We start from the raw sequence: 21,648 nt of genomic DNA on the forward strand, positions 1-21,648 counted from the left end.
TGAGTCAACACTGAAATAACGTCAGGAGCAAGTGTTGCCGACCAACGCTCCCTCGGAGCTGCGCGCGTGCACAATTGCGTGCAGCGGCTACGCTCTCGGGCACAGAAACATCTACGCTGCGCAACAAAAAATCATCCTGAACGGAATATAAATCGCCACAGTTCCCGGACTCTGGAGCTTCTCGTGGTCCAGACATGGAGCCTGGTGACATCAGAGCAGTCAGATGAAGCGCTGTTCCACCGTGCGTTTCCTTCCTTTCCTTCAGACCAGCGTGCGCCCAGTGACGGCGCTACATCCACACCATGGAAGGAAGAGCTGCCATCTGAAGGGAGCTACTGGAGCTGGCTGATGTTGAGGAGCTGCTTTCTCTTCAAGTGTCTGGTGCTGGCTCCAAATGTTGGGGGGCGGAGTCACGCAGAGGAGAGAGGATGGTTGGGTTTCAGACCACAGAGAGGAGACGCTAGTCAGCTGAGGAGATGAAGTGTGGAGTCAGTGGAGAAGAAAGCTGTTCCTTCTTCACTGGAGCTCACTGTTCCATGAGGAGCGCTCGCTCACAGAAGACAAAAGTCACTCTCACCACAGAGCCATTCATGTTGTATATATGAAACATGAGAGGGAACATTGTTGCCAACCAATTGTGACCATAAATCAACATGTTTTCAGTCTTTATTTTCGAGGTTTATTTGCCGACTCACACGCCTCTGGAGGCTTGGCTTGGAAAGTCGGAAATCTCTGAGGTCAAAAATGAAAAATCCGGTCAAATGCTTGATTTGTGAACGGACCTCGACAGTCAGTTCTGCAGACACGAATGCATCTGCCCCAACTTGTCGTCCTGAGACGCTCTCTCTGCTCATGAATCACGGCGCCTGCTATAATGAGCCTGCAACCCTCTCGGGGGCACCGTGTCCAGCAGCCAGACGTGAATCATCCGTACTGTTCCTTTGCTGCTGGAGGCTACGTGGAGTGACGACGTGACAGAGCGCTTCATGACTGACTTTGGAGGGACAGGAACACCTGTCAGGCCCTGCTGCGTGCACAGACACACCTGCGCTCGCAGCAAACTCTCATCCATGTGAACCCCAGTCGCTCCTGTGGGACACCCTGGACAGCCCCTCAACACATGGCAGCTGGACCACCGATGACTCCGCACTGTGGGAGGAAACCAGAGTCGCCAGAGCTAAGCCTCAGCCTGAGTGCTGCGAGGCCGCAGCAGCGACACCATCTCAGCCGGAACACGAGCCCTCCCACCTGCCGAGCAGCAGAGGAGGTCCCGTCAGAGGAGCTGCACAGGACGGGACATGGGAGTGGAGTGGGGGAAGACTTCCACTCCAGAGTGCGAGCCCCAACAAGCTCCCAGTGCTCTTCAACAGTCGGCGTCAGGTGGCAGCGCGGGCCACTTCCTCTCCAGAGCGCGGCAGAGACGCCGCGGGAAACGTCGGTCCCGCGCGCCTCTGGCGGGAGCCGGAGCCGCTGCTGCTCAGGTAGGTGGCCTTCGCCGGGCCGGTTCCGGACCGTCCGCGGTGTCAGCTCCAGTTGGGCTCAGCTACAGGGAAGCGCTCGTCTGATCCACCTGTCAAGTCGCTCGCCGAGTTCCCGACGCTTCCGCCACACGTGTCCGGTACCGCGCGTTCGGTCAAATGACTCGCAGACGCCACAAGTGAAGCGAGGTGGTGTCCGAGTGTCGCCGAGCGCCTCAGTCAGCGGAGGATGCGGGCTCAGGTGGGAGGGGGGATGGGGGAGGAAGAGGGCGGGGGGTGCGGTCAGAGCGGTGACATCAGGCGGGCGGGCAGGTGCGGGGCCAGTGTGTCTGCTGGTCGCCGGTGGCTCTGACATGCAAACACCACCAGGCAGAGATCTGCTCCAGCACAGTCGCCCCAGCTCCTTGGGTGAGTTGCGTTTGACTTGGCAGAGGGCTGCTCTCTTGCTTCAGGGGCTGCTCTGGGCGAGGTTACACAACCTGCGCGCCGTTTCCACCGTGACTCAGCAGAATGAGCAGAGTTCATGTGTGACTTGACCTCAGGACCGCTGCTCTTCTGATGGCCCAGCTGCCAACTCGCCTGACTTGTGTGTCTGTGATGGTAATAGTAACTGTGTGGCACAACCGTCTGCTTCGATGCGGCTGTGTCAGCGGTGACTCGATCAGTGGGGGCTGGATCAAACAGGTGGGTTGTGATGCCACTGGAGGCTGAAGAGTGACAGCGCTTTTTTGGTGGAACTTGTTCCTCACTTTGAATTCACGTTGTCGTCAAATGGCCTGGTTTTGATTGCTGGCAGAACGTGCGGCGTCCGTGTGGAGCCGCTCCGGCAGAGACAGGGATTCGGAGACGGTGCTGGCTGGACGCTCCACGGCTCTCGTCTGTTTGTGTGGGGTCCTGAGCTGGATCCTCTCAGGGCGAGCGGGGGTGACAGGAAGTGTCTGTGCTGATGCTGGCTCCCCTTCAACATCAGCGCTGTCACCTGTCTCAGCTGAGGCCACTGTGGGCTTCCCTTGCTGCTCATTTCCCTTCGCTTGTCAGCGTCCCCATGGTCGTTTCCTCTGACAGGACAGGAGCTCTCAGAGTGGGGAGAATAGACCAGAGTGAGCGGACCGACGTCCAGACTCTTACGAGAGGTGTTGCTCTGGCCTCCGCTGACATGAAGCTGCTGGCGTCAGTGGGGCGCAGCCTCCAGGTTCTCTGCTGGAGTGCTTCTCTTCTGAGATGGGAGCGCCGTCTTCCTCTTTCCTTCACTTGCCTTCCTCTGCCCTTTTTCTTCACATTGATTTTTTTTTCTTTGGTGAGAAAATGCTCCTTTTACGGGAGAGCCGGGCGACGCATCCAATATTTTATCATGGAAATCAGACATGCACTGAGAAATGAATCGGTTTCCTCCGTCTGTCATGTTTTTTTCTGGTGGATCACGTTGGCGATCCACCAGTGATGTGCTCCTGAGACGTGCCGCTGGTACCAGGGAGCCAAGCGTCAGTCGTATGTGCCGCACGCAGCGAAGCACTTGGGAACTCTGAGATGACTTTTGTGTTTGCTCTGCATGGCAGCATGGACGGGAGCGAGTGGAGGCGCCCGCGTGGCTAATTGGTGTGGAACACACCCGACTCCACTGGCAGACAGAGAGGAAACAAGTGCGGAGCGTGAGTTGTGTCTGCCGCGTTGATTGAAGAATCCACACCCTCACGCTAATCTTTTCATGAAAACTGTCCCTGCCACTCGGTGAATTATTACTCTTATCGTCTTATATAATCCCTGTGGGTGCGGAGGTGTGTTCCTGTGTGTGTCTGTGTTGTGTGTGTGTGTTGTGTGTGTGTTGTGTGTGCCTGGGCCTGTCTGTGTTGTGTGTGTGTGTGTGTGTGTGTGTCGTGTGTTGTGTGTGTGTTGTGTGTGCCTGGGCCTGTCTGTGTTGTGTGTGTTGTGTGTGCGCATGGGCTTGTCTGTGTGTGTTGTGTGTGAGTGTGCGTGGACTTGTCTGTGTTGTGTGTGTGTTGTGTCTGTGTTGTATGTGTGTGCGCGTGGGCCTGTCTGTGTTGTGTGTGTTGTGTGTGTGTGTGTGCGCATGGGCTTGTCTGTGTGTGTTGTGTGTGTGTGTGTGCGCATGGGCTTGTCTGTGTGTGTTGTGTGTGAGTGTGCGTGGACTTGTCTGTGCTGTGTGTGTCTTGTGTGTGTTATGTGTGTGTGCCTGGGCCTGTCTGTGTTGTGTGTGTTGTGTGTGAGTGTGCGTGTGTGTGAATGACGGAGAGGCACGGACTTTGCTCTGTTATCATAAACTGAAGCCATTTAAAGATACTGTGGTGTTGATGTTGTTCTCACGTGGCCTGAGAGCCACAGTTGTTTGCGTTGGTGTAAAATCACTGCCGAGGTTCATGGAAGGTGAGTGCTCTCCCCAGGATTTACCTTTGTTTGAGTGGGATTAACGTGAACACGTCGGCCGCAGCACGTTGAAATGGTTTCGTCGAGACACACGCAGCACTGCGACAGCGATTTCACTTCTGGTTTCATTCTAATGCACAGTTATGGGCTAAAAATAATCTTTGGCCAGACGGTGCACTTTTGACTCAGCCGTTGTTTTGGGTGGAACCAACGGAAGCGGACTTGCTTGAAGGTTCTTGGTGTCGCGTCTAGAGAGAAATGAGCTCCGGCTCTAGCATCAGTTGGTGGCTGATCTTCTTCAAGCTTAAAATTGTGTCCACCTGAAATGAGACGTGGAGGCCAGCGCACGGTGCCACGGTCAGTCAGGCCCGGGCCATGCCTTGTTCTCCTCTTTTTCGATGAGTTGGATTTGTATTTGGCTTTTAAGACTTGAGATTTTTACTGTGCTCCAGTTGCCCTACGGCGCTTCCGTCGACATCCCGGCCCTCCCTGTTACAGACTGAGCCTCCGACGCTGGAGTAACCACGGGCAAACGGCTGCGCGCAGTGGCTTCGCCGCCATGTTCCCCCTACTGACACGAGGGCACTGGTATTGGCTGGCAGGCTCCCTGTACAGCCTGTTGTCAGCAAGGTTTCCAGCGCCACTCATGCTGCGCTGTGACTCACGCCGGCAGTGAGAGTTGCTGGTTGGACATGTTCTGATGGGCTGCGGGGCTTCTCTACAGGACCTCACCGAAATACGCCCAGCTTCTAACATCAGAAGCACCTGATCATCTCCATTTCAGTTCCACACTAAAGGTCAGGTGAACCTGAAGACAGAGCCGTGTTCATGTGCTGTGTGATTCAATATTCAGAGCGAGAGTGTGCCTCCATTCGCACCTCAACTCTGTTTTTTTGGTTTCAGGCCACGTGTAAATGTCTCAGGGAAACGTGTTCTCAAAACCAAGTTCATTCTCAACCCTTTCATCAGCATCATTTTCAGCAGTGGTTGGACTCTCCATGTTGGCCTTTTATTTTGGATCCTTTCCCGGTTGTTGTCAAACCTGTGCTACTGTTGAGGTGTGGCGTGCGCTGGCCAGTCTGCTGCCGTCGCCTGCTCAAGCTTCTGGAGTGAAGAGGCTCCTGGTCATGAGCCTCACACCCGGTGGCCCTCTGCTTCTGTATCAGCAGATAAGGTCCGCCTCTGTTCCCACCGTTGCCATCATTATTTCATGACACATAAATGCTCCTTTGAGGATACCATCCCTTGCATAGCATTCTCATGATGACTGTTGTTACTGGCGGGTGTTTCCAGTCTGACATCATTGCTCTGCCAAATGAGGGCTGAAGGTACACGCTCTCCCAGAAGCGCAGCATGACTCTCCCTGGTCTCCCTCGTCCCACGAGCTCATCCTCCTCTCGCTCTCCGCGGTGCCTGTCCAAACAAGAAGCACACATCCGTCTTTGCTTCCAAGCCTCCCACTCTGGAAGAGTCAACCCAGCCTCTGGAACCTGTGTGTGTCGTGGAAACACAGCGTTATTTCCGTGAGGTGGAAAGACACAAGTGAGTAGGAGAAACCATTGAGTGAAGTTGCTCACAACACTTCTGGGGATGCTCGTACTGGGACTCAGACCGACCCACCGTGACAGTTGGAGGTCAGCGTCGGGGACAGAGGTGGGCCGGAGATATTGCTGTGACACGTGGTCTCTGCAGGTGCATGGGCTCTCCATTCTGGCGAGGCGCAGTTGTTGTTGAGATTCTGGGACTGTCCCAAGGTCGCTCTCTGTCTCTCTGTCTGGGCTGTCCTTGGAATGGAGTTGTGGAGTCTGCCTCCTCAGATCAGTGGTGACATCAGCCAGCGATCAACTGAAGTAGACGGGATTACGTTTTGGAAAAGAATGTATTCAAAGGAGCAGCGTTGAGACGACTGACGTCACAGTCTTTTGGTCCTCAGTGTTGTGTCCTGCTGGGGAAAATGAAGAGGCTTCGTCTTGACTGAGCTACTGTAAGTCTGCTGGGTTCACCAGCGTTCTCAGCTCTGTCCATTCCTTGCGCTGCGCTTCTGCTCATGTGAGCAGCTGACTAGTTTTGACGGTTTTGTCCTTGGTGTCTCCCGTCAGATCCAGGGGCCACGGCTCGGCTGGGTGGTGAGCGCCCTCGAGCCTTCCTCTCAGACAGTCAGGAAGCTGTTGGGGAGTAGCTCAGAACATGTTGTGCTCAGTCCATGGTTCACTCCACTTCACTCCGCAGCCGCTTCCTCCAGCATAAATCAAGCGAGGGAAGATGGTGACAGGTTTACAAGCGTGTCTGGGGGAATTCTGGCAGGTCTACAGTCAGCCGCAGGTTTTACTAGTTAGAGAGCACGCCTTGAGAAGTGCGTCCTCAGGGGTCAGATGGTTTATTCAGCCAGTCACTTTGCACCTCCTCCTCAGACAAATGCTGCTCTCACCTGCAACCTGCCCACGGCTGCTGTTCCTTCGCTCCTCATGGAGAAATCATGGTTCCAAAACAGTAGCCAGCTCTGACCTGTCAGTCCCTCCAGGAGTGAGTCTGGGCAGATTTTAACAATAATGGAAGATGGAAGTTGTGATCATTTCTTTGCTCATGTGTTGTTCATTTTCCAGTGACATCTGTCGTGTGTGTGCTCTGTAAATCAGATGGGTATCAAGTGGGTTTTTTGGCCGGAGAGGTCCCTCCTCTGATGATAAGACCTTCTGTGCTTGTCCACTGTGGTGCTTCTTCTCATCCCCAACACGCAGCCATGACTGTCCCGTCCCGTGTCCCCACCTCCCCGTGAAGGGAGGCTGGAGTGCGTGCGGCCAGACTCGGCAGATGAGAGTGGAGCTGCTCCGTGCAGCCTGTTTCTGAACTCCTCTGTGTGGCCTTCAAGAGAGCTCTCCTGTGGGTGGCGTGTCCAGGGACAGGGGTGGAGACAGAGCCTTCTGAGGCGTCACACAGGTGCAGAGGCGTTGGACCGCTGCTGTGGGAGAAGGCCAGTGGAAGGGTTCTGGTGACAGAGTGTCAGAGATGAGTCTTGTGAAGAATAATGAACATCAGGAGAGTTTGCTGGAGCCAGCTGTGATGCAGATGTGCGCTTGTGAAGCCTCTACTGTCGTCTAGTGCAGTTGTCCAGCAGCTCCACTTGATCCAACCTCTGCGCTGTGTGCACCGGGAAGCTTCCACCCGTCGTTGTTTTGAGGCAGCACAACACACAGACAAGGTGACCATGCCGTCACTGGCACTCTTCTGGAGGCAGAAGTGACGGAGTGGAGCCTGGGGAGGAGAGAAGTGCAACCCGAGGAGCATGAGGTCGCCTGTCTGTGAAGCAACAGGAAGTCATCTGCTTCTGTCGTCTACCACTTTACACACATGCAAATGCTCTCATGCACCAACCCGCCGCGGCGTGAAGCTTCAACTGCCACTAAATGTGCTCCGTTATTTCAGCAGATTCAGTGACAAACGCTGATATCTAAAGTGGCTTCGCTCTCTCATGTGAGCTCACACACACCCAGTGACACACACACACACACACACACCACATGACAGTTAGCTGTCTGAACTTCTGCTGAGCCCTGGTTCTTGTAAGACATTCATGTTTTGTTCCCTTTCGACTGGTCATCACTTCCTGAGGAAAAGCATGACCCCACACTCTGGCCCGCTCACTCTCTCTCTCTCACTCACTTCTGCTCTGATCTCCGACACACAGCCTCTCTGCTCTGCTGCCGTTGTCACCTGCTTCAGGTGAGTGTTGACACGCACTCTGCGTTCATCCGTGCGTGTGTGTGTGTGTACCTGTATAGGCATATCTGTGGGGACCGGTTCTTGGAAACACACCTCGGTTTGTGGAGTAAACCTTCATTATGATGGGTTTGGTCCAGGTGAGACGTTTGTCCTGTAGAGTCAGGTTTTGGGGAGAGGCTGGGGAAAGGGTTATGGCCATGAGAGGTCCCCACAAAACACAAAAACTGTGCGAGAGAGTGTGTGTGTGTGGGGGGGGGGGTTGGTTTATATAGTCTTTCAGGACCAATCCTAGGAATGGCACCTCCTTGTGAGGACGTTTGGGTTCGCCTGACCGAGCAAGGCTAAGCCTCAATCCCAGGGTTCCAACTTCAAAATAAGCGGGTGACTCTCACTGGCAGAACTGAGTTCTGGTTCGGGTGAGCCATGTGTTTTGGTGACACCATGAGAGGTCCTCACAAGGACAGCGCTAGGAACGTGTGAGTGTGGTTATCCTTGGTCATGTGAGGAAGGATTTCTGTGCTGTAGAGGTCACACGCACCACTGTCCTCATGCCGTCCTGTGACGCATGTGTGCTGTGCTACTTCCTGATATCACGCAACTCTGCGCTCTTCTCACTGGGTTAGTTTCACCGGAGCCATTCGTCCTGGGCTCAGCACCTGACACCGTGAGATGGACATGAAACTGATGAGGAAGTGGAAACACATCAGAATGGGTGGGTGGGGGGTGTTCTTTCAGGTAACTGTGACGCTTGTGGCTTCACACCTCGCAGCTGAAGAGCAAAGTGGAGTGCTGCCTCACATCCTCTGTGTCTGACGCAAGCGTCTCAGGGACTAGAGCCCACACGGATGAATCAGACTCCTGTCCTCAGACTGTGGTCTGCAGTGGGACCCCCAAAGACCAGGAGGTCTGAGATGCAGAAGAAGGTGAAGGTGAACTGGGCCTGAATCTGCTCAGCACGCTGCACGTCCTGCACACTAGCTCATTGAAGAGCCAGACTGAAAATCTTGAGGCGAACCATTTCGAGCTACTCTGCTACAGCGGTTTCCTGGTTTGGTCTGTTTTGTCTGCGCAGCCATGCCACTGAATGCTGTCGGGCAGGTTTGGCCTTTGAATTCACCTCATGTTCGCCTGCGTTGGCTGTTGAAGGACTCCTCGCATGACCTCAAAGCCCGCTGCCGATTGGATCGTGCAGTACTGTGAACACACGATGAACACCTTTGCTGGGGACAAGAATGGCACCTCTTGTCTGACTGGCTGTCATGACGTGGCGTGACAGGTGGGTTCAGGCGAGAGGGCTGGAGAGAGGAGCAGAGAGTCTTCAGTCCGCGTCCTCCTGGCGGCTTCCAGTTTGACACGGTGTTATGTCATGTTGGGAGCAAGAGCGAATAGAAAGTTCTCTGGAACCTGACACCCCCACGGCAGACAAGTTGTGATTTGTTGACATGTGAGAGGCTTTAATGTCACGCACGTGCTCACGCAGAGAGACGCGCACACCCATTGACAAACATACCACACACACGGCGAAACCCTGCTCATCATCTATCACCTTTTATGAAGGCTGACAGGTGTTTGCTCAAACCTCCTGCACCGATACAAACATGTTCAATCCAGTAGATCGGATCTATTGACAGCGGCCGCAGTCCAAAACAGGTTTGAAGTGGAAACACAGTCTGCTTCACGGCGCTGCCTTTCCACCTGCAGAGGACGGTTTTTCACCATTACGTGATGTTTTCATCACGACCGCATCGATGTGAGTCTGGCCAAAGGTTTGTCTATTTTCAGGCCCCACTCCCTGGACAATCAAAATACCAAATATCACAGATGCCGTTGCTATTTGTGTCCCGCACACGGCCCCCGAGCTGAGCTGAGGAGACACTTTCCCATTTCTCTTACTAGAAGTGGAACAATGTCGTAGTGAATTTTTGAGTAACACTTGGCACATTCCAAGGTAGCAAACAATATGTTATTGAGCGAGGAGGATGTTGTGCTTTCCTTTGGGATGTGCCTGCCATTCGGAGCCATTTTTATACCTGGAGCTTCTGTGCCATCCTCCTGCTTCTATTTCTGGGGCGTCCTGTTGCATCACAACTGTATCTTGCTTCTAAATTCAGCTACTGAGGACCACTGACCTCTTGTTGTTTCCCTCATTTCTTGGCCTGGATTACAGAAGAAGCCGGTGGTAAAGCGATGATCTATAAGCAGCGTGGTCCACTCAGGGCCACTGTGGCCCAGCTGAGCATGACACCCAACCTGTTGAGTCACAGCCTCTGTGTATGTTTTAATATATATACACATAGAACACACAGATCCCAGCTAGAGTCGGCAGTCGTCCCAGAGTGTCCCAGGAGAGTCCTGAGAGGCTTTTGGACCCAAGATGAAGTGAATATCTGTGACTATATTGATGATATTCATGAGACGTGGAAGCAGATCCTTCACAGAGGCTCGGCTGGAGAAAGTCTAGCATTAGAAGTGTTTCCACCTGGACTTGGCCTTGTTGTTCTCAGGAGACCGCTTCAGACCGCTCTGCATGTTGGGCTGCTATTTGGATCTGGAACTATGTTCGAGAACACAATTCCTGAGAGTACGCGCATTTTACTGCTCGCTGACAAAACAGTCAACGTTTAGAAAGTCAGCAGGGAAGGTGAGGTGCTGTCGGGGCTCACAAACCTTGCCAAAATGGATGCTGATTTTCTCATTCGGTGTGGATGCAACTTAACTGGTCGCTTGTTTTGCTTTGATTTACTCATGTGAATAGCAAAAGTACAAGACAGCCTCTTCAAACCATCAGTCAAAATGATCAGCAAATTTAGATTTCAGCATGTTCAATGTTGAGCCGCTGAAGCTGCAGCTTCATTTCCAAGGTGCATGTTAACGTGTGTGTATTTCAGCGTCCGCTGGATCGCGCGCCAAGAAAAACACTGGGTGAAACACTGTCACTGAGCCGTTGCGTTGACTCTCGCTCGAGCTGATAAACCCGGCGCTGCCTTTGGTACTGACACCTTATACAAGCCTGAGCTCGGTTGTAAACTGCACCGTTTGGACTTCGGCCGTCTGACATCACAGCAGTGGGACACTGAAGACGTTTGGGCCTCATTCATGTCCCCGCCCCGCGGTGTTCAGCTGAATGTTTGGAGAAGCTAACAGAAGCTCTGTGAGGCTCCTGTTTACAGTAGAACTGCTGCCACTGAACAGTCTGCCGCTCCGCCACATGTCAGACCCCCTGACTAAGACCCATCTAATGGTTTTGACTCATGTGGTGCCTACCTCTGGTAGAAGCCGCTGGTGTCTGACAGGCTGCTCTGCCAGCTTTATTTAGGGCTTCAATGGAGCCCTCTATCTGTCTGTCTGCTGTGTCTCATGTCTCTGAACAGTTGAACTATGGAGCAGTCTGGACACAGTTCCTAGATGCTGCTGGAGAAACAACCATCAGGTGAAGAAATGACCATGGAGTCAGAGTCTATTCTCCAGGTCATGATCCAAACTGTCAGTCCTTTGTCTTGTGTGGTGAAAAACCTTGTCACAGTTCTCTCTCCTAAAATGCTTGTTTTCCATGGCCTTATTGAAGATGTCACTCAGACTTTGAGGCTTTAGAATTTGTTGATGGTCCCTAACTGATGGCGGCTCCTAGCATTAGCGCTGCCTGTGAGGGTGTGTCCTCCATCAGTGAAGCCTCATGGGGACGCGGAAGAGGACGCCACCGCCGCCAATACGTCCAATACCCAAGTGTTTTGACGACATGACCCGCGTGTTTATCGTGTTTATGGTGAGATGCAGAATTGTCGTGGTGGAGACTGAGTTTGGCCATTTGGGTTTTTGAGTCAGGCAGTATCTGACGTTACCGTTGTGCTTCCCTGGTGGTCTTGTTTTTACCTGCCCTCCATTGCCAGTTCCTGCAGCCCCAGCTCACGCGCCTGTTCTCTCTCAGCAGTCGACATGGTGGACACGCAGCAGCTCCACGCCTGGCCCATCAGCTTCAGCCTGAGCACCATGGACCTGTCGGAGCTAGACAGTAGCCTGCAGGCGACGTACGGCCAGGACGTGCATTTGGCCACGCTGGACTACGCTTCCCTCTCATCCTCCTCCATGGCCTCCCCCGTCTCCTCTGTGGGTGTCACGTTTGAGCACAGTCCGGTGCAGAGCGAGGAGCATCTGACCAACATGGACTACACCAGCCTCAACAGTTACACCCCGGTGCCAGATATACACAGTAAGTACTGTTATCGTCCGCCGCACATCGCCACACAAGTGTGGATTTATTTATAAAGGAGCAGTGTGTGTTGCTCAACCTCCGGCGGTTGGCGTTTTTCCACACTTTTAAAATCCAAAGCATTGTCTGTTCATCTTGGAGTTTTCTCCTGAGGCCCATCGTGGAACACTCGGATCCAACAAAGGCACAGGAAGTGGTAGCTATCTCGGATCACGGACATCATTTGTGTGCCAATAAATGGTTGCTATAAAAACCAACCTGTTTATATCAGCAAGACGGACCTGTGGTGCGGGCGCGGTCGCTCAGAGACTCGGAGTGAAGCGGGCCAGCGCTGACGTGGCAGGTTCATTATGAAAGCATGTTTTCGGCTCTTTTCCATTAGACGCCGGACCAGATGTGGCCCATGAGCCTTAGGTTGGACACTAAACCAATGGTGGAACCTCATCAAACTCTACTCTCAAGCTCCTCCCACTCGCCATTTCATTCTCATTTCGCCTGGTTCTCACCCAGCTGACATCTTCACATTGGTCTCACAAGCTGGAGCGCCGGCGTTCACCGCTCAGGTTTAATGAATGCTTTGGAGGGATTTATTAACTTGTATCTCCTGCCGTCAGACTTGATCAAGCTGGAGCCGGAATCGCCGCCTCACTTCACCGACAGTCCTGTGAACGCCAAGCTGCAGGATGAGGCTTCCATGGCGGCCCTCCACATCGAGTGCAGAGTCTGTGGCGACAGAGCTTCGGGGTTTCATTACGGCGTCCACGCGTGTGAGGGTTGCAAGGTAAAGGCTCGCTCGCTGGGACGTCCAGCAGCAGATGGCAGTTGTGGCTCATTCATTTGCTCAGCGACTGCAGGCTTTAACACCGGTTTGAATGGTGAGAATGGCTGTCTGGTTTTATCGTCCTTCGGCCGTACAGCTCCGAACCAAACGTAGTTTTCCGTCCAGTCTGAACTGTCTGTGGTGCGCTGTTCTGTTTTCACACTGTTATTTCATCCCTTCAATGCATGGCAACCCGGGTCACACCTGAACACATGAAAACGTTTTGGTTTTAGTCTTTAGTCAACATCCTCCTGGCAGAGAGCCGCGGTGGTGCAGGAGGTTGTTCCATCCGATCGAGCTGGCACACTTTAACCAATGAGGCTTCAGCTGAAACTCTCGACTCAGCCTTCGCAGTGAACAGACTTCTGCCTACCAAATGTGATTTGTTGACGTTGTTAAACACACGCCTGTTTGTGGTCCCAAAAAAGCCCAGAGACAGAGAGGAAGCTGGCATTGCTGAGCTGCTCTGGAGGCAGAAAAGCCGTCAGACTTCAGCAGGGAACTTGCTGATCGACCGGTCTGAGAGTCACTTCAGGTGGTTGATAAGGACTTGAGCTGCCTGCTGGGACTCGCCGCCTCCCGGCCTTTGTCATCTGCGGCAGTTGAACGTGCCTGTCTTCTGACACAATGAAGACGTACCGGTCACACTCCGCATACAGTCAGTTGTGAATGGGATCGACTGAGTTAGTGCTGTTATAAAAGGCTTTTCTGAGAGGTGCAGTCCATGACTGTGGCTGACTGTGACTTGTGTGAGGCCAATCTCTCAGGAAACCTGCCGGACAAGTCTCAGCCTCTACCAAGTGGGTAGCGTAACCAAACAAAGTCCTCCATGACAGTCTGTCTCGCGCTGTGCACCTCCTGCAGACTGACTTCTGCAGCTCGAACCCTGAGCTCTAAAGTCGTACGCGGGAACATGAGCCTCAACATCAAGCCTGCTTCAGGTTGCATTTCTGACGTTTCTGAAGCACGATGCTATCATTTTCACCTTCATACTCAAAAGCGCTTGTTGGAACTATAGCAAGATATGTCTTCAGGATTCAATAACCTCCTTCCACCACAGAAAACCCCAAACGTCCTACTGCAGTTCAGAATGTCAGAGTGAGAGTGCGACACACTCCTGGTCTGAATGTAGCATGCGATGCAGACCACTGTCGCTCGAGGGTGACGGCGGCTCCAGTCAAACCAGTACGTTCATGATGAGTGTCTGACTGTGTTTTGATGTTCCGTGAGGAAACCAAAGCCTCCACATTCTGCTCCTCCAGAGTGAGGAGTGCGGGAGTCATTGTTCTTCCTGGTCCTCAGGGGAGACGCGCTGGATGCTGGGCTCTGCCAAGCAGGCAAACAGCGAATTGTTCCCAAACACAAAACATTCTTTATTGAGGTGGAGGCTTGACCCCTCTCACTTCCTCTCCTTAAATAGCTGGATGATTGAAACCAAATAGCAAGACGTCAAACCTCGCCTGCGCGTGGCCATGAATGGGAGCCTTCCAAAACACTTTCACTGTTTGGAGTTCGGGACCTGCAGATTTTTGTTTGTGATTGATTTCTTCTTTCTTGTTTGCTTTCTTCCTCGGTGTAGACAAACCCAGCAGCCACGCATCAGCTCGTGTGTGTGTGCGTGCGTGTGTTGGCGGTTGGACCAGAGCTCTGCAACTAGTAGCTGAGATAAGCCTCGGTCTGATTGTGCCTTCAGTCCCAAGGTTGAACACATCAAAGTGCCAATCCACCCTGGAATAAAGCTGCCTGTGTGTGTGTGTGTGTGATGGATTTCCTCTGAGATTAGAAAGCTGGCACTATCTCATCTGTGTGTAGTCCAGTGGCAGGTCATGGAGGCTCGTGACTTGCATGAAACTGATGTGAAATATCCATGTCTTCCTAGGGTTTCTTCCGCCGAACCATCCGGTTAAAGTTGGTCTACGATCCCTGTGACCTCCACTGCCGCATTCACAAAAAGTCCCGCAACAAATGTCAGTACTGTCGCTTCCAGAAGTGCCTGAACGCCGGCATGTCGCACAACGGTGAGTTTGGTCTACGTCCCGTCGGCGGTTCTTCCACTCAGCCGTGGTTGTCGTGAATGTATGTCTGATGTTTCTGTTGCTGGAAAGAAGTTCACTCAGAGAGGCCAATATTGAAGCTTCGGTGTTGACGTTTTCTGCTCTGCTACTGCTCCCAATCTCACTGGTCCAGTCGGAGGTGGACGGTGCAGGACAGAATGGACCTTGCTCTTCTCCTGAGGGGCGTCTTCCCGACGGAGACTGCGTGACACGTGGCTATACCTGAGGAATACGGTTAACTATAGGATAAAGGCTGGTCGCTTGTGAGGCGGTCTCGCATGCCCACGACGCCTTCGCCGCCTTCTGGAGGCAAGTGGACTCACGGCAGAGGACGCTCCAGTCCCATCACTGACCATGAGCAGGTCTCCAGTCCCAGGTTTGTCACAGGACAGGCACGCCTGAAAAGCTACCAGTGTTAGCAACCTCTGTGTGAACACCCTGTCGTGTGAGCACGCTGGAGCCAGCGCTGGTCCTGTTCTTGCCCTATATTCAGAGCAGCAGTCCTCGCCCCGTTTGCGTGTACCAAATCACTGGTACTTGGTGAGTGCAGCAGCAGGCGCTCCTCTTGTGTTACACTGTTTCCCCCACAGGAGCGGTGCTGTCTGTCGTCATTCAGCCCCTTGATGTGTCAGCCATGAAATGAGTTGGAAGTGGAGCTGGCTCTCAGCGACCTGCAGAGCTCCCTGCTTCACTTCCACAAGCTTTTCTCCTGACACTTGCTGTGAGATGCACACTCACAGTTCACCTTCGCCTGTCTGCATCATGAGGAGCCACTGCGCTGTGACACGTGTGGCTCTAAACGTTCACCTGCCCGTCTTGGTTGGTCGCAAGTTCTCGGCTCCTCCCTCTCAGGTGAGTCTCAGGATTGTGTAGGCGTGAGCAGGTCTGACTCGCCGACTGCAGAGGTCAGGCCTGGCTGGGCTGCTCACCCTTGTCACAGCTCGCTTGAGATGGAGCTGCGGCCAGACTGGACGATACCTCGTGAAGCCCATGCTCCAGAATCATCAGTTGCATGTGGACGGGCCCGTGTCTCAGACGCTGGTCTGAAAGACGCTGGTGAGCCGGGCAGCGCTGAGCCTCTCCCTCTGAGTGAGTGAGTGAGTGAGTGAGGGGTTCTCTGGAGACGTCAGCGAGACTCCACCGTGTCAGAGTTACCTCAATAATAAAGGCGTCTTATCTGAGTCTGCGCCGAGCTGAATATCTGCTGCCTCTTCTCATCATTTCCTCCGGCTCCTTTATCATCTGCTGCCTGTTTTGGGTGGTTATCTCATTAATAATTGACGGACCAGGGGCCCGGGCCTGGACGCACTGCTCCAAACAGCCTTGTCACGGCTGCGGGCGCCGTGCCCAGCTTGCATAAGGGCCACCGGTGTTTGTATTTATGGGCACAAGGTGTGTGGCGCGCACGTGCGCCTGGGAAGAGCCAGCGCTTGAATGAGCCACAAAAAGCACTTCAGGCTTCCATGCTCTGCACGTTGCCAGTCACCACAGCCCTTCATGCTGCAGCTCTGCACCTCAGGGCTCAAGGGATGAAAACAGGAGACTGCCGTCGCTGTTCATTGTTGCTTTGCACATTCCTGTCACTGCACTTCCTACTGCGCATCATGATGAGACTCTGCTGTAGAGTTTTTTCGTCAAATATTCTTTGGAATATCTTCATTTTACGGTGTGAAACTGTGCAGCTACGTTATGTGTTTGATGTCCACTAAACCAGGGGCTCTGCACCTCTCCGAGCTCGGGGCCCATTCAATAGATCTGGATCTCATCTGTGATCAACAACCATACTGAATCTACTCACACGTGAACAAAGCAAAACCTTGTGACATGATCAGCGCAAAGATATTGATGTGTCATGGAAAAGTCCAACCAGCAGCAGAAGCAGCTGCACTGTTGAGAACATGAACACAATGAAACCATGTCTCAATATCCTAAAATAAAAGCGATATGTTTGATTTAAACTCCACAGAAGATGTGAGTGAAGTGTAAATCAAAGTCTCACCGTTTCAAAACTGCTGGGCTTGTCAGTGATGGCAGAGAGCAGGAGTTGACCTGAGTGGAGAGTGAGCTGCTGCTGCATGATCTCTCACCTCTGGCTCTCTGCTTTGGTTCTGCCAGGCCCATTTCCCGCTCACCTTTAAAGCGGCTACAGCCTCTTGTGTCGAGCAGGTTTCGGCGTTCTCTATGTCTTCGTCTTGTGACTCTTCTGCTGGCTGAAGACGTTGGGAGGACAATTGTATCGTGGGTGCTTCATGAATGATCCACTCCAGTGCCAGTGCTGCGTGGTCACAGGTGGTGACCCTGTGCCGAGCGCAGAGGAGTGGAATCACCAGAGCAGAGCAGCAGTGTTGACTGAGCAGACTCTTCTCCCTCTGACATGTTCTCAAGCCTTTTTTTTCTTTTCTGTTTTGGACCCACAGCCATTCGCTTTGGCCGCATGCCTCAAGCAGAGAAGGAGAAGCTGATGGCTGAGTTCTCCTCTGACATGGAGCACATGCACCCCGAGGCAGCAGACCTGCGAGCCCTGTCCAAGCATCTGTACGAGGCGTATCTGAAGTACTTCCCCCTCACCAAGGCCAAGGCCAGGGCCATCCTGTCGGGCAAGACCGGCGACAGCACGGTAACAACGCTTGGCTTCTCGCTTCAACAGACCGATCAGTGAGGCTCGGTGCCGCCGCAAAGATTCACGCTGTTGAAATAGCCAACCGCCCTCAGAACGTGCAGCCTGCTGAGCAGACAGGAAACAGCGGAGCGAGCTCCCCTCGACGTACTTCTTGATGGTGAATCCCGTCCTAAGATCTGAACGTAGCCGTTGAACCTAGTAGTACAGTGGAGGGGCTCCTCGCACGAGCTGCGGCAGCTCTCTGTCAAGCAGGCGGACCTGTCACGCTGCAGCCACACAAAGGCCTTCCATCTTTACTATGGGTGTGACAACGTGTGGGAGCCATTGTTCCTGCTCCAGGCAGCAGTGACACCTGCAGTGGCTCTGAAGGTGGAGATGGTGGTGGGCTCTGGAGCTGTAGTGGCAGGTGGGAATCTCAGCGTGCTGGAGTTGTGCCAGTGTGAGGAGCTGTGTCAGCAGCTGCAGCGATGGATCTGGCTCCGCTCCGAGCCCGAGGTTGTTGTGACTGTCGGCTCATCTCTTTACCGTGGAAGGGAGTTATTGGCCGCCGCAGACCTCCCAAAATAAAGTGTCTTGCTCCACGTGCTTGCAGTGACAAGGGGTGTCACATGACCTCGGCCTTACAGCTGGTGTCGGGCATTTCTTGGAATAGCTTCCGTAAGTGATGAACTTCTGCAGCAGCTGCCTGCACAAATGAGTCCCCGGCGTGTGGTTGACAAAGCTGCGGCTGCTGGTGCATCTGTCCGTCACTTGGTCCTGACTCAGAGGAAGAAGCGGACCACCTGACGACCCTCACCTCTGTGCTCCTCACCTCAGCCCTTCGTCATCCACGACATGAAGTCTCTGATGGAAGGAGAGCAGCTGATCGACTGCAAGCAGGTGCCGGCGCCGGAGGGTCATCCGCCTGTGGAGAACAGAGGTGAGCAGCTGCAGAGAGGCTCCACCACCGTACACTCTGCTCAGACCTCCTTCCATCTCACTGCAGCAGCGCTGAGCAACACCTGCTTGCTCCCAGTCTCCAGCAAAAGAGCTTCACAGCGATGAGAATTCCCCTCGCTCTATTGGTTGAATCAAGCCAATGGAGCCTTTATAAATGGGTTGTTTGAATGAATGAATGTTGTGGTGGTGACAGTGTAGAAAAGCATCACAGCTGATCACAACTGCTTATCTGGCATCAGTATATGAAACAAGATGGAGACACCAGGCTGGACACACCATGGCTTGTAGTGAGGGAAGGAATCATCATCAACATGTTATTGTTATTATTATTATTATCTTTAATGAATGAGGCTCAGCCCAGTAAAACAGTCGCCCAGTGTTGCCACTGCCCTCATGTCTGTGAACGTTTGTGATTTGACTCTGATGCTTGTTTATCTGTTGTTTATCACGTTATTTTGGGACAAATAGCTGTTGACAGCGGTGTTTGTTCCAAAGCCAGTTGTTGGTTGTCAGTCGTTGACCCGGTGTGTTGGGAGGGGGGCGGGGTTATGGGTTTTGGACGCCCTGCTCCAAAGTCCTAGCTAGAAGCCTGGGTTGGAATGTGGGATCACATGACCCTGAGCACCAAAGCTGTGTCTTTTCTCGCCACCCTGCCCCCTGCAGGCTCCTTCGCGCCGCTGCACGGCCCTGAGTACAGCTTCTTTGGCTTCGACGAACAAGGTGAGAGCAACGCTGTGGAGCTGCGCTTCTTCCAGAGCTGTCAGTCGCGCTCAGCCGAGGCCGTGAGAGAAGTGACGGAGTTTGCGAAGAGCATCCCGGGCTTCATAAATCTGGACCTCAACGACCAGGTCAGAAGAGGCTCCTTCCCGTGGCGGCTGCGCCCCCTGACCCACCCGCATCTGCCCGCGCCCTCAGGTGACCTTGTTGAAGTACGGCGTCATCGAGGTCCTCATCATCATGATGGCGCCGCTGATGAACAAGGACGGGACGCTGATTTCCTACGGGCAGATCTTCATGACCCGAGAGTTCCTCAAGAGCCTGAGGAAGCCCTTCTGCCAAATGATGGAGCCCAAGTTTGAGTTCTCCGTCAAGTTCAACACGCTGGAGCTGGACGACAGCGACATGGCGCTCTTCCTGGCCGTCATCATCCTCAGCGGAGGTAGGTTACCCCTCTTCACCGCAGAGGAGCGAGGGACAGATGGAGGCTGCTCCTCTCTCGCTCATGTCTCAGCGTCGTGGTTCCGCTCGATAAGCAGAGTCGCAGTCAAACGACCCTGAGGGCGTTGTAAAAGGCTGTAAAGGCGCCGGCGGCTGGAGATATGACGGGCCTTGACCCACTTCTCAGGATGGTCCCGAGGTGACTCTCCTGTGTGTGTGTGTGTGCGCGCGCAGACCGCCCGGGTCTCCTGAACGTCAAGCCCATCGAGCAGCTCCAGGAGACGGTGCTGCACTCGCTGGAGCTCCAGCTCAAGCTCAGCCACCCCGACTCCCTGCAGCTCTTCGCCAAGGTGCTGCAGAAGATGACCGACCTGCGGCAGATCGTCACCGACCACGTGCGCCTGATCCAGCTGCTGAAGAAGACGGACGTGGAGATGTGCTTGCACCCGCTGCTGCAGGAGATCATGAAGGACTTGTACTAGAGAGCAGCAGACGGCCTGAGGTCACCGGCGCTCGTGATGCTAACTGTGAATGTTGCTGCCTTCCAGCATGGACAAGGAGTCGCGTTTACCTGCCGCAGTACCTCTTCCAGACCAGCGCCCCTCGCGGCAGCCAGCTGCTCCTTCAGATCAAAAGGCTTCCCAGAATAGTGCTCTTTGTTTGTCAGCCAACCCCCATGCTCTCTCACCGTGAACTGAATGAAATAGGCTTCTGGAGAGAGACACACCTTGCCCATCGCTCACGTGCCTGAAGCGGATGAGGAGCAGCATCTGGGAGCGCTGGTGCCAGTGCGGAGGCCGCCAGACTGGACTTCTGCGGCCTCGCCGTGACGCCTGCTGTCCACTGCTCACGGCTTGTCGTTCTGAATGTGAGCCATCGGTGCTGCGTGTCTTCCGCCTGTTCCAGGCCACGGCCTCCATCCAAAGCAGACTGGAGACCTTTCGACTTTTGCGTCTCCAACCGATGATTTCACCATTCTCTCTCTCTCTCTCCCGATGCACTAGCTCTCACAGCCTTTGCATGAACATGGCTTCATACCTGGTTAGATTTCTCTTCCATCTCTGTGACCTTTCACCCAAATCGCTGCGTTTTTCTACCAGTGCTGTTTGTAATGGTTTCCATTTTTCGGCTGAAATGAGGCCAACTGTGACTGATTCTGAAGGACGGTGGCTTCACGGACCAGAGCGAGACGATGAATGTCAATAAAGAGGTTTTTCTAACTTTGCATCAGCGATTTGTGCTCCGTGTTTTCCGTCCGTGACGTCAGCAGCAGATTGCAACACATCAACTCTGGTGACCTGCAGCGCCAGAGCAAAGTCTGCCTCCTCCACACTTGCTCTGGTGAGTGAGTGTGTGGAGCTGCACCGGGGTGATTCATCATTCATCACCTCCCTTATGAGGACCTTTGTCTTTATGGGGCCCATTTGGCTGGTCCCCACAAGGTTGAGGGTGAAAACATGAAAATAACTGCGTGGTTCTGTCTGGGTTCCAGTCTGCTCCGGGTGAGCCATGTGTTGAGGGGGGGAGGCTGGGGAAGGGGTGATGGCCAGGAGAAGCCCTCACAAGGACAGAGAGAGACAGGCGTGTGTGTGTGTGATCAGGAAAACACAACTGGAAGTGTGTAGAATGAAGCGTCGGTTTTACACGGGAGGGTGGCGCCTCTCCTCCAAACTATTGACCAGCTTGTAAACCAGCGTTTGTCAATCCAGTGTCCCCTCATGTGTCGGAGACAGAGGCGGCGATATGACGCCATGCAGTCATGACAGTGAGAAGGTGTTGAGGAGATGATCCCATGGACTGGCTGCCATTCTTTCTCTCCACTCTACTGTAGAGTGTGTTGATGCTGATGCTGATCCCTCCCTCAGTCAAAGCAGCGCTGCTGTGGTGCGCCGCGCTCCTCTTCCCACACACTCACAGCCAAGAAGCCGCTCACGTGCTTCAACAACTTCCAGCTGTTTCTAAAGCTGATGCGCCTCTAACTGGACCACACACCTTCACCACAGAACCATGGAGGGAGGGAGGGAGGGAGGGAGCCGCCACCAGGCCAAAGACTGTCTGCGGCGCAGAGCTAACAGAGCTAACGGCTAACCTGACCTGTCTGACTTCCAAACTGTATTGATGCTCATGGACTGTCAACGTTGGCTCTGGGCTTTAAAAGGTGGCTCTGAACAACTAAACGCACCACAAAATACACGTGAAGAGAGAAAGAACCGTTGTTGTTATGAAGCGAGTTCAGGCAGAGAAGCCGAGGATTTGTCTGGAAACTCCAG

The 21,648-nt window shown here is 53.6% G+C and overlaps 1 protein-coding gene across 1 annotated transcript; it reads left to right on the plus strand.

Annotated features, from left to right (window-relative positions):
* The first annotated feature begins 1,134 nt into the window (after window positions 1-1,134).
* On the plus strand, window positions 1,135-20,005 carry pparg (peroxisome proliferator-activated receptor gamma). The gene is made up of 9 exons (XM_053866962.1): window positions 1,135-1,481; window positions 11,506-11,787; window positions 12,402-12,568; window positions 14,487-14,625; window positions 17,079-17,278; window positions 18,098-18,200; window positions 18,884-19,068; window positions 19,136-19,379; window positions 19,613-20,005. The coding sequence occupies exons 1-9, from the start codon at window positions 1,139-1,141 to the stop codon at window positions 19,858-19,860; spliced, it is 1,911 nt and encodes a 636-aa protein (XP_053722937.1). The 5' UTR covers window positions 1,135-1,138; the 3' UTR covers window positions 19,861-20,005.
* The last annotated feature ends 1,643 nt before the right edge of the window (window positions 20,006-21,648 follow it).

The sequence above is a fragment of the Synchiropus splendidus genome, chromosome 6 (assembly GCF_027744825.2).
Source record: "Synchiropus splendidus isolate RoL2022-P1 chromosome 6, RoL_Sspl_1.0, whole genome shotgun sequence".
NCBI classification, from domain to species: domain Eukaryota; kingdom Metazoa; phylum Chordata; class Actinopteri; order Syngnathiformes; family Callionymidae; genus Synchiropus; species Synchiropus splendidus.